Source organism: Apium graveolens, chromosome 10 (assembly GCF_009905375.1).
Source record: "Apium graveolens cultivar Ventura chromosome 10, ASM990537v1, whole genome shotgun sequence".
NCBI lineage: Eukaryota > Viridiplantae > Streptophyta > Magnoliopsida > Apiales > Apiaceae > Apium > Apium graveolens.
Genome location: NC_133656.1, coordinates 105428121 through 105445041, shown reverse-complemented (window position 1 = coordinate 105445041; position 16921 = coordinate 105428121). Strand labels below are relative to the sequence as shown.

The following is a 16921-nucleotide window of genomic DNA, read 5'->3' as shown; positions in this document are numbered from 1 at the left end:
GGATCTAAACGCCACGTACCAAAACGAAGCTTACGACACGATCTAGCTAAAAATGGAAAAGTTACAGATTGGTCAGTGAGTTATCTAGTCCGAGATTCATGTACAAGAGTCTAAGGAAAACGGGATTACGACGGCTATGTTTACGAGTTTTCCAAGTTTCTCACAACACCAAAACCTCACCAAACAACCCACAATTATTAACATATCAAAATCTCAACTAAATAATACTATACCAGTCCTTATTCTCCAGATTCTTCATCTCAACCAACCACAATCAAGTTCTATTAACTATAACAAGATTCATTGACCAAATCACTCCAAATTCAAATCAAACTACTAATAATCAAAGATCATGCTTCTAATTTAGAAAACCAACCATCAAACTCACTAATAATCAAAGTAAAGGCTAGGTTTTGAAGTTTATACCTTCCTTGGGAGGTGTTAAGTTTCTAGGAAGCCTTAGGGAGCCTCCTATAAGTTTGATCTTTCCAAAGAAATCAAGAACACAAAGTTAGGCTTTGAAGTTTCTAAAAGTCCGATTGAAAGAACTGTAAAAATGAGGGTCTTACCATACTTATTTGGACGAAACTTGTGAACAAGAGTTGTAGGCCATCTCAATACCTTTTCAACGAGCTATAGAACACAACATTTGAGTGAGTATTGAAGGAGATATGGCAGTTTGAAGTTTCTGGGTTTGTTTTGGCCGAGAGCTTTTTGGTTGGGTGAGGAAGATAAGTTTTTCCCTTGGCTTTGTCTTGGAATGTGTGAAAGAATGATTGGTTGCAATTGATCCTTGCTAAACTATCTAGATTTTACTTTATTAAAATGCTTGCATCACCTAGATGACATCACTTGCATGCCGCATATCCAAATCTTATGGTGTGATGATGTCACCTTCTCTTTTAACCACATATTTTAGCTTCTCTACCCATTCTACTTGTATGTGCTTGTTCCTTGGCCGTTTATTTGTTTTACGGTTCGCTTAACTCTCTTTCACGTTGATCGTTTGAAGGATCATATTCGAGATCTCATTACTTGGGTTCTCCTAAACCTTTTACAATCTTTTATATTCCTTTTATGATCCTCTCTTATAATCCTTGAATTTAAATCCTTTTAATCATGTTACCTTATACTCAATTTTTTCGGTATCTAGTGGATTTTCGGGAAAAATCAAAGTGTTCGAATTTTGATTCTGACGATCTTTACATACACTCATTTACTTTATGGAATACTAATACGATTTTAGAATTTCCATAACAGTACTCCTATATAGCGTGGTCTGATAATTTTTCTTAATCAGCATCAACAACAAAAAGTTACTATTCATCAGTGTTTCAAATATTCCAAAAATTGGGGTTATTACAGTTTTGACCATGTCATAGGTAGGCCCTCACTAGGCTTGGTTAGCCCTAGTTAGAGGGAGTGTCAGAGGAGTTTTTCCAGCCATATTTCATAGGAATTGAGTTAGAATCATGTGTCATAAGTTAGTGCAAAATAGGACACTTTTCTGTCCAGAAAACAGGGGAACATTGGACTTTAAGCTTAGGCCCAGGTAGGCCCAAGCTAGGCCCTTGAGCCACACCAAGTTTGAGAGTTGCCTTATGGTCAGAATAGTCTAGTGTAGAAGTTTTAGAGGTAAACTTGAAGTGTAAGTGTGTCAATTGTACTCATAAACCCATTGGTGTCACCCTGAAATCACTATAATGAGCAAAATAACTTAACCTTTAGTTTTAGGGCACTTATGAGTGAGGCCTAGGTTGACCATCATAGTTGTAAGATAGTATAAGGTCAGTAGAGTGTAAGGCCTAAGTCAGGGTCCATAAGAACTTGATGGTTTAGAAAAGGCACTTCGAGTTATGAGGACGATATGAAGAGTTTTGGCTAGTTTAGCATAACAAAGTGACTTGAGTAAGTGGAGTGAGATCATCCAAGCCTAGTGATGCAACATTGTGTGTATGGATATATTATTATGTACTTAAATGTGCTATGTGAACATGAGTGGCTATGTGAACTATTATGCTTATAAGGTAATTATAAGTGTTTATGTGTATATAGGCCTAAGTGCCAATGTGCGTAATTTCGGTTTATAATTAGGTTGAGTTAGTGAGTATATGTTATAATGAGGATATTATTATTTTGTGTAGACTCTCGAGACGAGGGTAAACTTGCCATTAAAGTCGAGTGAAGCTCCAGTTGTTCCCACCTGCCAGTCAAGTCAAGCCTTTCTCAAGGCAAGTGTTTCAAGCTACCTTTTTGTTTATACTGCAAGATAGTTTTAGCCCAGCTTTTATATATGATGCGAGTATTCTAATTCACCTTGATATATATGATCCAAGTGGTTTCAAATCTATCTTTCGTATTATATACAAATGCCATGAACCCTCAAGTATCTATTGCAAGTAGTTTAACTTTGCTTGGAGATTTCTATGCAAGTAATTCAAATGTCGTACCATGCTAATATACCAAGTAATTGTGATGTGGAACCATGTGCAAATTATACTCAGAAACCTTATCTTGATACCTAAAAGTCAGCTATCCCTTAAAAGTCGTTCATGATTGCTTGATAACCCTATTCTTACTCCTAAAACAAGATATCCTGTTATACTTTGAACTGATGCTCACCTTCTTTATATTTCAATAACTATGTCTTATCATGAACCATTACCTTGAACCTAGTTTGACTTAGTTCCTTCATACTATCTGATAACCCTGCTAAATCTCATTGTCAAATTCCTTATGAATAGAAACCTTAAAATTCCCTTGATAAGTATAGTCTAGTTGATCATGGCCTTGAAATTTAATGGACCTATTCCCCCTGCTTCAAAGTTGATCTAGAACCCTTGATAAAGATGCTCACTGTTTAAGAAATTAACCGTCACTTGGCATCAGTTTTTAAAATAAAAAGTTAAAATTTGGATTTCCAGTCCCTAAGGGGGACACATATTTTCTTTAGATAGTGGATCTAGAATGAGACGCAAGTCCTTTCCGCTCTTAATTTGTAGGCTTAAAAGTTGCCTAGGGATCCCATTAATGTTCTAGAACCCAGCGAGGTTCGGGATTACTTCACGGCTGATCACAGGCTGTAATCCGTAGCGTCATAAAATGGTTTTTGATAAAGAAATGGGTTTGAATGGTTTTATTACAATAAAAGATGCCATCATCCTGAAAGTTTATCTCTTGATACTATATTGTTGAATCTTTCAATTCCATTGTTAATGTTTTATTCTTGTTTATGTTTATTATAGCGCTTGTTGAGCATTTGGCTCACTACTTGCTTACCCTGATATTACAGCTAGCAGATATGGTTAGATTCAAGCAGACAGCGCATAAGACTTGTGATGCCGATTCGTATGGTCAAGCTCAGGTAGTTAGTGATTTTGTGTGTGAGGACTCGATTTTGGAATCAGGTTGTAATAGTTAATAGTATTGGGCTGTTCCAAACCCTAAACTGTAAATATCTTGGATTCAGATGTATTTACTTCCCTTTTGTTAACTAATATAATTACTCGTATATTGTATTTTGTAAATATTTGGGGCGTGACATAAAGAGTGAGTTTAAAAATTATTGTTGGAGATGAACCTCCATTATCTTGCTAGGAGCTATTTTTTATATTATTTTTAAAGAGTGAGCTAAGAGTCTTTTGGAGATACTCTTAATATGAGGAAATGTAGTTGACTGGATCCATGATTGGAGTGGAAGTGGTATGAAATGAAGAATAAAAAGAAATATGCTAGGCCAGCTAATTACAAGAATCATGATGAGGAACAAGTTAAAGTACCAGAGGGGCGCTGGGGGAGCGCGGAATGAGCCATCGCTGGGAGCGCGAAATGAGCCATCGCACAAGACCCTCGAAAATAAAAGGCCCCAAAAATATTAATATTTTATATACTTATAAATAATAATATCGCAATAAAGTCTAAATAGACTTAATCGAAAGTTCATTTTTGGATGAAGTGAACATTGAAAGTGTTTAGAAGATTTTGTTATAAAATATACGAAACTAACTTATCTTTTAAGTAGATGGTCAAAATATATATTTTTCTTTACAATGTATTTTAATAGTTCTTCTTATTAGCCAAAATATAATTCTTTTAAATTTATATTAAAAATTAAATTAAAGGCCCAATTTTCAGATTTCACACAGGCTCCAGAATTTTGTACTCTAGCCCGCTAAAGTACACTACTATAGAGGAAGAGCTTTTGTTAATTATGTGAAGAATAGTAACATAAGTCTTCATGAGGGAGATGCAGGTTCTGGATCCAAAAGTACTTCTTATGAGAGGTGGTTAAAAGCCATAATTTACAAAGATTAGTGTTATAGGGAGAATTTCGTATAACAGTGTTATGGAGGTTAATGAGTGGAACAAGGATCAAGGACGGTGTTTGAAGGCGGAGGAAGGTTATATATGGTTGTGGCTGAGCTTGTATGTTGACTCTTCAAGAAAGAATAGGGTTTTTATTATTCTCTATCAAGTGTCGACTCATGTCTCATACAAGTGCCTACGTACCCTATTTATAGGGATCAAGCCTCACGTAGTTCTTGGGGAACAAGTCACGTAGGCTAGGGTTAGGGTTCTCCAACCCGTACAGCCCAAACCCATGATAAAGTCAGGCCTTCAGCCAATTAGTCACGTAAATCTCGACCGGCTCCACACGCTTCCTACAATCTCGCGGCATCTCCGCATTTTCTCCCATAATTGTAGGAATAACCCGTGTCGGCCCCGAAATCTATGAGCAACTCAGTCATCTATGAGTCACTTTCCATGTTGCACACAAAGTCCTTTGATGCGGGCCGGCTTGGTCGCGTCGGCCCGCCTTTCTTTTCAATTAATAAATACAATGTTACCTCTATTTTCATAAGATGTGGGCTCATGGGCCCAGCCCGCGTGTGGGCAACAGAGCCCAGCTTGCGTGAAGGCACCTGAGCCCACCTCGCGTGTGGACACCTGAGCCCAGCTCGCGTTTGAGAGCCCAGATGGCAAGTATGATCCCACCATACATGGGTGAGCCCAACTCGCATGTGATAAGCCCAGCCCGCATGTGCTGACCCAAGTCATTAATCCATGATTGTAGCCCACACATGAGAGTTCAGCTATTCAATACACCCACGGGGACCTGTTTAGGGCCTATGACCGAAAGCGGGCATAACAACTACCCCCAAAATTCCTGGTCACATCTTGAGGCTAGGAATTTTCCCAACATTAGCTTTTTATGGCCCCGAATGCGCGAGCCCGCGAGGTTGCACCAAACTGCCTCGCGTGCCTCGCCTCGCATGCCATTCAACGATCATGTATTTGAACACATGACAGTTGTTGGACAGCTGGCATATGGATGCGTGTCATCCTCTGAGATGATGACACATGGCCTTCTCCCTTTCTCTCTCCTATCCTCTATAAATATGTGAGATCTTCACTTCATTTCTCACATTTCCAAGAACACTTATCGCACTGCTGCCCATTTTATTCAAGGATCTACCACGGAGAAAACTATCATCACCACAAGAACCATCTACCGGCGATGATATTCTCCGGGAACAGATTCATCAGGATCATCATATACTTCACCTAAAGGTACCCCTTTAATCCCCAATCATTCATATTCATTCATGTTTATTCATATGCACCATACGAGCACACACCACCTGTTCAATGCGAGCTCACATATAATCACAACATGAAATGCGAGCTCACACACAATTATAACATGCGATGCGAGCCCGTCTGCTCACTTAGATACTTAGGTACGATCCCATGTGAGATATGAGGACACTTAGGTGCGACCCCATACTTGTTTTTACTTTCTTTTAGGGCAACACACTAATTTTCACCATCTTTTACTGATGTCGAGTGCGTCTTTAGCCCACTCTTACGTATCGTCTCGCTCTTCCTCGAGCCCGGCTCGTTTCTCTGCCAGCCCGGTTCGCTCTTCAGCCACTTCGTCTCTATTAAATCAATATCCACCCGAGCAGCGAGGCTCAAAGGACTTCCAACATGAGCTGACTTCCCTCTATGGCCGTCTCAGCCAACCTATTTCCCCTGGCTCTGCTATCACCCCTCAAGGGGCCTTGAATATTGCTAGAGTTGAGAACTCGATGCGAGCATCTGGCTCCAGCTCGCTAGATATTTACCTCGACCCTAACCCTGAAGACTAAACCAGGGAGAGGAATATTTATGATTGGAGAAACAGGCTCGTGGACCTCTCCAAGATACCAGCTTCCCTCGGGGTGGAGGAACTTTTAACCCGCGAGCCCGCTCCTTTGGACAAAGAACGAGCTGAGGAGATTTTAAGAGAGATGGTTGAAGAGAGGGCGGCCCGCCTTAGGCAAGCTGCAGCCAATGACCTCAACCCCATTCATGTCGACTCGAAGTCCATTGACAGCGACTTGGGGAGTGCCTATTATGACACACTACAAGAAAACTGTCAATAGACATCATACATTAGACACCGGTTAGGTTTGCCACTGATGTTAAAAGAATTTATAACATCACCCCGTGTTTTTATGATGTCTATGTTGTTTTAAAACATCGGTTATTTTAAAACTGGTGTCTAAAGTTCCAAAAAAAATTCACTCCCCGCCCACTTTATTTTTCTTTCCGCCTTAGCCAAATAAATTTCCCCCCTTAGCAAATATTCTTCCCCCCTTTTTGTTTTTCCCCCACGAGACACATAAGCTATCTCTCTCATCCGACTCTCTCGCCCCGACTCTCTCACCCCACCATCATCATCTCCACCACTCACCAACCCACTCACCAACATCACCGCCGCTCCACCACTCACCACCATCATCTCCACCACTCACCACCATCATCTCCACCATCTCTCTCCATTTTTCTATACTAAGCTCGTAAGAGGATAAGCTTGAATTAGGATCTTCTCTACTTGGTTATCATTTTAGAAACTCGAACTGGTAAGTGAATTTACTATGTTATTTTGAAATAGGGTCTTCTCTGTGAGTAGTTTTCAATTGGGGTTTTTTAAAATTGAAACCCTGAATTTTTAATTTTGGTTTTTTTTTGAAATTGTAACCCTAATTTACTTATTTGAATATGTTTAATAGAATTGACGTTGCCGGAGATGATATTAGTATTAGTACATCACTGCCTCTTGTTATTTATCTGTTGCTTCAAATTTTATATCTGATGATGAGCTTTAGATTTACTAGAATAATTTTGATTGGTTGCATAAATAAGGAACTACATATGTATGTGATAGTTAAAGTACATGTGAAAGAAAACTAATCCAATCTATGATCTTTTTGTTTATTTTGGTTTTATATTATGACCTTTTACTTGCCTTTTAGTTTGGATCTAGAGGAATGAACATCTAAAAGCTTGTTTGTGCTCGTCTGCTGGATCTTTCCTGCAAAAGGTCGTCACTGATTAATGATTTATCACATATTTATGTTCGAAATAGCTCATGTTGCTTTAATTTTGTGGAAAGTTGAAACAGATGTATGTGCCATGCTCTGTAGTTGACAAAACAAAAATTTTGTTGAACACTATGACCTGGTTTAGTTTTGGTTGAGTCTTGTATGTGTCTAAAAATAACATGTTGTTAGTTAAAACTTAAATATGGATACTACTTTCAGTATTTTGATTTCTGTATTATTGATGCAATGATTCTGTATTGGCTGCTAAGAACTTGATGCTTATTAACAGGATTCGCGGGGATGAATGATGTGGGAAACTTCAGATCTTATAATAAGACTAATACATGATTAAGCTCCCCAATGAATAGGTTTGATGATCATGTGAATTTCTCATCTGGGCCTTCTTCTCACTCGAGGTTCATGCCTCTGAGTCCTCGGAGGAACCATTCCCAGAGCTTTTGGTCAGCTTCGCGTTATCTTTCTGTATGGTTTTGTTGTGATACTTGCTAATTTCTTGTCTGTATTTTTTTGTGCAATGTAGTGAACTAAACATATCTTTAAATTAAGCTTCCTAGCATGACCTCTTTAAATTAGAACTCTCCTTTCTGTAGATCCCTTTTGGGGAATCGTATCCAAGGTTCGATTCCTCAGGAACTAGCCAACATCGCTACTCTTCAGGAGCTGTAAGTGAAAATGTGATCTATATGACTTGGATTTCAAGTATAACCTTTGGTTGACTTAATCTGAGCTGAACTTTTCAGGTTTTTGGAAGATAATCTACTTGAAGGGCCTATTCCTCGAAACTTTGGAAGTTTGATTGGCTTGAGGAGATTGTAAGAATTACAATTACATGCCTAAAGGGTTCTTCATGGAGGGCTTTTATCTATTACATAATGTGTTCACATTTTTATCATAATTAAAACATAATTACATAATGCTTTAACACTTCTATCATTATTTATCTATTGATGGAAATCTTGCAAACAATCTTCACAGCGTTGTTTCTGCAAATAAATTAAATGGAATAATACCAGAAACATTTGGCAACCTGAGGAATCTAGAGGATTTGTAAGTACTACTTCATCTATACTGTATATTTCTAAGTTTAACAAAGTCTTAAAATTATCTACTCCTTGCAGTAGGATAGATGGGAATGATTTCTCTGGGAAGATACCCGATTTCATTGGAAACTGGACAAATATGACAAGACTGTGAGTAATTTTGGTCGATTATGCTTCAGTTTGGTTCTACTTGGTTGTTAGTACATATTCTAGAAACTACGGTTACATATACCTCTCAATAAACTTCAAATTTTGTGCAGGGACTTGCAGGGAATAGGACTGGAGGGTCCAATTCCATTGAGCATCTCCCGTCTGAGAAATCTAATAAAACTGTAAGAACTGCTCAAATATCTAGCCAATGTTTAATACCTTCATGACTTTCTATCATTGTAGTTGATTTTTGGTTTGGACTTTTGAGATCAGTTGATTACTTCTGTGCTTTCTGTTGATAGGAAGATATCTGATCTGACCGGAAGAAATTCGACTATCCCAGATTTAAAAGATATGCAATCCTTGCATGTGCTGTAAGTCGTACATAAATTTTGTCTGATGCAGATGTGTTTCCCTGAAAAAATTAGTTAACATTTCTTTCTTTTGCATGATATTAAGAAATTGCTTGATCAATGGTGCACTTCCAGAATACTTTGGAGTACTTGGTCAACTAAAAACCATGTAAGCTAACTTTTATTATTGCTCAATCCGGTACTAATTTCAGGTAATGGAGTTCCTCACAATGTATGTCTGTGCATGCGCGTGTGAGGGATTACAATGTACTATATATGTTTTCACAGATGCATTAGTCGATACAAGCACACAACAGAGACCTATATTTTTAAGTATTACTATGTAGAATTCATTAGCACATTCAGAGACTCTCCTTATAATAATTTAGTTACACTGTTCTGTCTATGCATATAAAGAAGAACATTATAAATTATGAGGGTACTTCTGGATTTTCAAAAGTATTGTTCTACTTTTACAGTTAGGTCCTAAAAATTAGCTTTATATGCTTATGTAGCGTGTGATGTGCCATGTTGAATGCAAAAACCTGCAGAAACATGTATGCTAGGAAATATATCAAAATTTTATCATTTTGAGTTTTATTTTATTTGTTTGCAGAGATCTGAGCTTTAATCGGTTGACTGGCCAAATACCAGATTCAATGGCGCTCTTAAACGACCTTAGTATACAATATCTGTATGTGAATTTGTTTCAAATACTTCTTATAAGAAATTATTACCTTCCAGGAACACATGCAACTAACTCGGATAGCTGGACTTGCATAATTTATCTTCTTTCCTATACCTGTTTACTTTAGCCTCTATGTAATTTGCAAAATAATGTACTCAGAAGTGTGACACCAACTTATAATCGAATGTAGGTATCTGAATCACAATTCATTGACTGGAGAGATACCAAGTTGGATTTCTGGCAGCAAAGAAAATTTGTTAGTTCTTTACACAGCTTTCAGTGCAATATATCATCTAGATTTAGAGAAACCACATGCCAGGATGGATAATTATTAAGTTCCATGTTTATCGTATTCACAAATTTCATAATTGTATTGGCTGCAGTGATGTATCTTACAATAATTTTTCACGGACAGCTGAATATAACTGCCAGCCATCTAATGTGTAGGTTTCTTCCTGCTTCATATACTCTATAAACTAAATATCAATATTTCTTTAAATTCCTTTTGTATCTTTTACAGGAATCTTGTATCCAACATGTCATCTTCAAATAACAATTCGTAAGTTTCTATAGATATGATATCTACTAGTTTTTTATAAGCACGCCATGAACTAGCTTAGTTTATTTTGTAGAGTTGCTTGGTGCTTAAAGAAAGATCTTCCCTACTCCCGAAAACCTCAATGTAAGTGCAACAAAAATCTTACTCTTCAACTATGATGTCGAGTTGCTTCCAAATCAAGATCACCTCCATATTCTGAGACAAAGAGCTATTGTGAAACCCGCAGATTACTCACTTTTATCAACTGTGGAGGGACTACAACGGAGTGGGAGTCATGGACTGGATATAGCTGCTCTATTACAAAGTCCTCAAGCATCAAAGTAAAGTTGTTGCAAAACCAGCTTACTAGTGCGCACAACTTTGTATCATAACAGGGGGAACTAGTGTGACTCTTGATTTGGTTGATCTGATCTTGCTGAAAATCTTGTAAATATTTCATCAAATAATCTTTGTAGTTTGCACTGGCAGTGTAGAATTTTAAATATATATTAATTCTCAGATCTTCCAATTGCAGCATTTAACTTCAAAAATAAAAATAGTGCTGAAATACTGAGATGCAAACACATATTTTAATGAATTAATACTGATGTCAAAAAATAATTGTACATCACTTTTAATGAATAAATACTGATATCTCAAAAATAATTATACATCACTTTTAAAGAAGAAAAACTGATGTCAAAAAAGTTAATGTACATCATTTTTGATAAAAAAACTGATGTCAAAGATAGACATATTCAAGTGTAAATTGAACATAGACATCACTTTGTTTGGCATATAATTGATGTTTATGTGCAACTATAGACATCGCATTTTAATGAATAAATCGATGTTTAATATCTGATTTTACATCACCTAAAAGAAAATATATGATGTCTATGTGGTAAAAAACATAGCTCATTATATGTTTAATCTGTTGTAATAAGTGTAATTTATTTATTAAATTATTTATTAAATTATTTATTTCTAACATTTTTTGTAAAAAAACAATGCATGGACATCAGTTTTTTTTCCAGAAACGATGTCTAAGCTAGTAAAGACATCGGGTTATGGCCGATGTCTAGAATAGACATCACCGACATCAACATCGGTTGCCAAACAGCATAGACATCGGCCAAAAACCGATGTCTATGGACTTTTTTCTTGTAGTGACACCAAGAAAGGGAATGAGCCTGTAGCCGCCGAATATCCCATCTTGGGGCTCGAGGGTGAGGAAGACGGCTCACATTGGTCTTATGACTCCCCTCAAAGCGAGGAGGTGGCAGATATTACTAGTCAGTATAAGATCTGCAATTATAACTATGTCCCCGCGGCCTCTCCTGAGCCTTATGTGCCTCCTGCCTAGCCCGAGCTTGAGGGTGAAATTATTTTTAAGAAGCAGATCATCCCTGATGGGGATGAGAGCTCAACTGCAGTCGATGAGGTAAAGGTGCTCGCTTGTTGCGATCTTCCTACCTCACTTACTCAGAAACACTTGGCCGAACACATCGAGTAGTTCCAGCTCGAGAGTCATGTTGTTTTTCCCCTGCCTCACTTGAGATGTTATAGGTTCAACCATCCGAAAAATGGAGGTAGGGTGCCTCGCATGGTCTTGTCCACCTTCCTACTAAGGGTATGAATCTCCTCTCCCCTTCATCCCTTCGTCAAGGATGTTTGCGAGTACTACCAGCTCGCACCCCTTTAGATCAATCCAAATGGGTACCGGGCCGCCCTCGCATTGTACATCATGTACCATAAATGTGGGTTTCCTCCTCTAACCACGAGGCAGCTGGGCTATTTCCTTAATTTAAAGCATTCTCCCAATGACTTTGGATATTTCTACCTCTTTGTCTGGTCGTGCTTTAACAAAAAGAACCTCATCCACAGCAGGCCGAGCAACTCAGAGAAGTGGAAGAGCCCCTATTTCTATATCCACAAGGTGCCTCGAGTCCAGACCCACTTCTATTAGAATCCAGGTAAGTCCTCCCTGGACGCTCTCTTTTCCTTCACTATAGTTCTTTCTTTTAACAAAAAATGTTTTTTACTCGTCTCCAGCCACCCCGCCTCGCACTGTCCTTGCTGGACAGGAAAAAATAAACGCGGATAGCCTTCTGGAACTTCCCAAGGTGGACAGGGATATCAGAAAACTTATAATGATCTCAAATCTGGCCGCGTATGGGTTTTTGAAGGAAGGAGTGAGGCTGACTCCTCAAAAGAAATCTAAGAAGAGGGCCAGAAAGGGTAAGAATATCGGGCCCGCATATGCGAGCTCGTGTTGTGCTCGCATATTTTAAATTTCCTGCACGCATCTCACTCCACATTGTACTTTAATTCTCTGCATTTATTATCTGCTCGCATCTCTTCTTTCCATTATATTTTGTTGTGACTAATACATCACTATATTATTTTCTTTTCAAAAATGGTCATCTCCCCTATCCCCTTTATGGAAGAGGCAGAGCAAGCTGTGGCCTCGGGCCCAGTTCAGCTTGCGGCTGCGACCACAACAACTCGCTCTCAGGCTAACCCTCCAGCCCGCATGACTACTCTGACTGAGCATCTCTGGAGCTCAGGGCCTTCTCCTCGGCTGAAAAGGTATAGGGGTCACAAGGAGGGAAAAACTGGCGAGTTTGACCCAAAAAAGGGCTGCTCCATCTAATGCCCCTCTCCCCACTTCTTCTTCGGTCAACACGGCCGTGACAACATTTGGCCGGCTCACTCAAGCTAACATCAGCGATCAAGATGTGAAGAATTGGTCGTCTTCTTCTCGTGAGGCCAACTAGGTCGCACTAACCCGGGCCGCAGGCCCGCAACTGATGTGTATTACCGTCAGCTGTCTAAGGCTCAAGAAATACGAGCCCTCAGCCATACCAATATAAAACTCGACTCTAAGGTCAAGTCTCTTCAGAGCAAGGTCACCGAGCATGGGCAGGAGAAAGTTACGCTGGTAAATAATTATAATCAAAAGATGCTCGACTTGAATGCTGCTCACGAGAAGGCTTTAAGGGAGAAGAAGGGGGCTCATGACTTGGCCAGGGATGCGTGGAAGAAGGAGAAGGATAGCCTCGAGGAGAGGGTGCTCGAGCTGGAGGGGACAGTTTCTGCCTTAACCGCGGGCCGCGAGGCCGCCCTTGCTGATGCCAGGAACTTGGGGTTCAGGAACTTCATGAAAATATTCATCAGTAAGGTTCCAGACTTTTATTGGGCAGCTTTAGGCGCGGGCACAGCTAGGCATGTTGAGAAGCTAAAGCTGGAGATGGAATGGGATGCTCAGATTGCTGAGGAGACCCGGCTCGCAGCTGAGCAGGCCCGGGTCGCGGCTGATGAGGCTCGTAAGGAGACGGAGGCTGATAAGCCTTAGAATAATTTTATTTTGGAACTAGACTTTTGACTGGGTAAGCAGGCCCCCTTCTCGCCTCGCGTTTGTATTTGAAATATTCTGCCTTGGGGCATGACTTATTTATCTCTTGTTTGTATAAAATTACAAGTCTTTTATGCGCACAATTATCATTGTGCTAGCTAGTTTCCTTAATTTTATGTAAACTTACCATGCCTCTTCTGACCCAAAGTTATCATAACCCTGGCCGCGTATGGCGGGTGTTACACCTTCACAGCGAGCCTAACTAGTCAGCTTGCATCATTGTTCAATCAAACAAAATGAATGAAAATTTAAGTAGAACATGCTCGCACCATTACCAACTCAAAAGTGTTGCATGCGTACTTGCATTAGCGAGCCGGGCCCATGGGTCCACAACCTATTCATGTGTCCTCTCCTCGTATAATGCGACCCTGGCCATACTTGATATAGGGCTGGGCTCCCCGGCCCGCATCTGTCATTCTGCGAACCAGGAATATAGGCTCGCCTCACGACTTATCCCTAACTTTTAAGTTAGTTAAGGGGGTTTGTGGGCACCCTTCCCTATTTTTATCTTTAATCTGCTTTGTGCTCATATCTTTTTCCAAGCGGGCCGATGCCTAGCTCATTTCATAGAGACTTGTTATCAAGCGGGCCGGGGCCCGGCTTGACTTATGCTTTTAACATGTTAATAAAATAACTGTTCTGTCCTCGCATGGGCTCCCAATGATGGGCTCCCCTTCTGAATATCTTAATCTATTAACAAGAGTTAAAATATCAAGGGCACCAATAAATATCAATCGTTCATTCATAGATAACGGAAAGTGAAAGGAGTACATGCTTGTGGTCTCAAGGAGACACCTATATTACACTACCCCCCGAGACTTAGGAATATTTTAAGATAATACTAAGTCTGAGAATAACAATATTACTGATAATATTTGCGGAGGTGTTCCGCGTTCTAGGCTCTCGGGATCAACTTGTCTTGCATGTCATTGAGGTGGTACGTTCCCTCCCAGAGCACTGATTTTATCTTGTAGGGGCCTTCCCAATTTTCCCCAAAGACTCCGTTACTCACCACCTTGGTGTTGGGCATGACCCGACGCATAACCAAATCTCCCACCTTAAAAGTCCGGGCTCGAACCTTACTGTTGTAGTGCCTTGCTGTCCTCTGTTGATATATTGCTATCCTGATCTGAGCATCTTCCCGAGTTTCTTCGATCATGTTCAAATAGAGCCGATGGTTGACCTCATTTGCCTCTAAGTCATAGTTGTCCCTCCGAAAAGAACCTGCCCCTACCACAACGGGCACTATAGCTTCACACCCATACACTCAAGAGAAAAGGGGTCTCTCCAGTTGTAGTTCAAGGAGTCGTGTTGTAAGACCACAGTACCTGGGCGAGTTCCTCCAACCATTTTCCTTTCTTCTCTTTAAACTTCTCCTTCAAGGTGTGCTTAATGATTTTATTAACAGCCTCTGTCTGCCCGTTACTTTGGGGGTGTTAAACTGTATTAAAACTCTTCTGAATCCCCGGCTACTCACAAAATCCCCGCATTTCCTTGCTATCGAACTGTTTCCCGTTGTCAGATATTAACTTGTAAGGGATGCCACAACGGCACACAATAGTTCTGTGCACAAATTTTTTGAGCTTTTTTGCCGTGATAGTGGCTAGAGGCTCGACTTCTGCCCATTTAGTGAAGAAATCTACCGCGACAACCGCATACTTGACACCTCCTTTGGCCTTCGGGAGTTCTCCAATCAGATGAATTCCCCATATAGAGAAGGGCCAAGGGCTCATGAGGGATGTGAGGGGAGCCACGGGACTGTTATAATAATTGGCATATCGCTGACACTTATCACAGGCTCGGGAAAATTCAAAGGCATCCTTTTTCATTGTTGGCCAATAGTAACCTTGACGGAGGATTTTTTGAGCTAGAGAGCTACCCCTGAGTGATTGCCACAAATGTCCTCGTGTACCTCCCTTAGGATATAAATGCATTCATCCCCATCTATGCACTTGAGGAGGGGCACACTGAACCCTCTTCTATATAGGACCCCATCATATATCACATATCGGGCTGCTTTGTATCTTATCCTCCTTGCCTCATTCTTTTTGTCCGGGAGTGAACCTTCTTTTATGTAGGCTAAGATAGGTGTCACCACATTGGGCCGAGGTTATCACTGAGGCTGCCCACCTCGTGCTCGGGCACACTAGGCTACCTCTGTATATCAAGAGGCACGACCCCTATCAGAGTGGCCTTGCGGTGCGAGCCGAGTTTTGCTAGCTCGTCCGCGCCTTCATTCTGCCCGTGCGGGATTAGTTCCAGCCTCACCTCGTTGAACCTTGCGATTATCCTCTGCGCGCAATTTAGGTAAAGCTCCGTTCTCGGCCCCTTAGCTTGATTACCCCCATTTATTTGATATTCCACAATCATGGAGTCACTAAACACATTAAAATTCTCCACCTTTATTTCCAAAGCTAGCTTGAGACCGGTGATTAGGGCCTCATATTCAGTATCATTGTTAGTTGCATGAAAGGCCAGATGGGTCGCGCGTCTGATCTTGTGCAATTCTAGGTTGATTAACTCAATTTCAGCTCCTGCACCATCCCCATTGGAGGCTTCATCCATAAATAGGCTCCACCATGGGGCACTATTCGGCTTTCCAGCCCGACCTCTTCTGTGCTAGGTATCACAACAAGGGCTCCCTGCTCCACTTCTTGATGTGGAGGAAATTCTAGCACAAAATCGGCCAGGGCTTGGCCTTTGATTGCGGTCCTTGGCTTATAATCCACCTCGAACTGGCCGAGCTCAACAGTCCACTTCAGCATTCAACCCGAAGACTCCAGTTTATGCATTAATTTCCTGAGGGGGTAGGAGGTTCGTACTTCTACCCTGTGCACTTGAAAATAGGGCCTGAGCTTTCGGGAGGCCAGGATCAGAGCATATGCTAATTTCTTGAGGCTCGTGTATCGAGTCTCCACATCGGCCAGTCTTTTACTCACATAATATACCGAGAGCTGGATACCATCCTCCTCTCGAACCAATACCGCACTTACTGCAAAGTCAGAGAAGACCAAGTATAGGACCAAAGTCTCACCTTCCTTTGGGTTGGACAATATTGGAGGGCTACTGAGATGCTTCTTTATGTTCTGAAAGGCTTCTTCACACTTTTCTGTCCGCTCAAAATTCTTCCCCACCCCTTTGATTGCTTTGAAGAACTCCTGGTATTTTTCGGAGGACTTTGAGACGAAGCGGTTTAAGAAAGCAACTCGCCCCGTTAAACTTTGGACGTCCTTCACCCGTCAGGGGGATCTCATCTCGAGTAGAGCTCGTATCTTGGCGAGGTTGGCCTCAATGCCTCTATGATTGACAATGAATCCCAAAAACTCCATTAGGATCTGAAACA

General features: G+C 40.5%; 1 protein-coding gene and 1 long non-coding RNA gene across 2 annotated transcripts; one reads left to right on the top strand and one right to left on the bottom strand.

Moving 5' to 3' along the window:
• The first annotated feature begins 7243 nt into the window (after nt 1-7243).
• Nucleotides 7244-8582, top strand: LOC141689156 (uncharacterized). The gene is made up of 4 exons (XR_012562267.1): nt 7244-7369; nt 7982-8053; nt 8132-8438; nt 8510-8582. It is a non-coding gene; the product is annotated as an uncharacterized LOC141689156 (long non-coding RNA).
• A 5891-nt stretch (nt 8583-14473) lies between these two features.
• Nucleotides 14474-15407, bottom strand: LOC141690833 (uncharacterized). Its single transcript, XM_074495595.1, has 2 exons — nt 15056-15407; nt 14474-14808 (listed from the first exon to the last, which is right to left on the bottom strand). The coding sequence occupies exons 1-2, from the start codon at nt 15405-15407 to the stop codon at nt 14474-14476; spliced, it is 687 nt and encodes a 228-aa protein (XP_074351696.1).
• Between the last annotated feature and the right edge of the window lie 1514 nt (nt 15408-16921).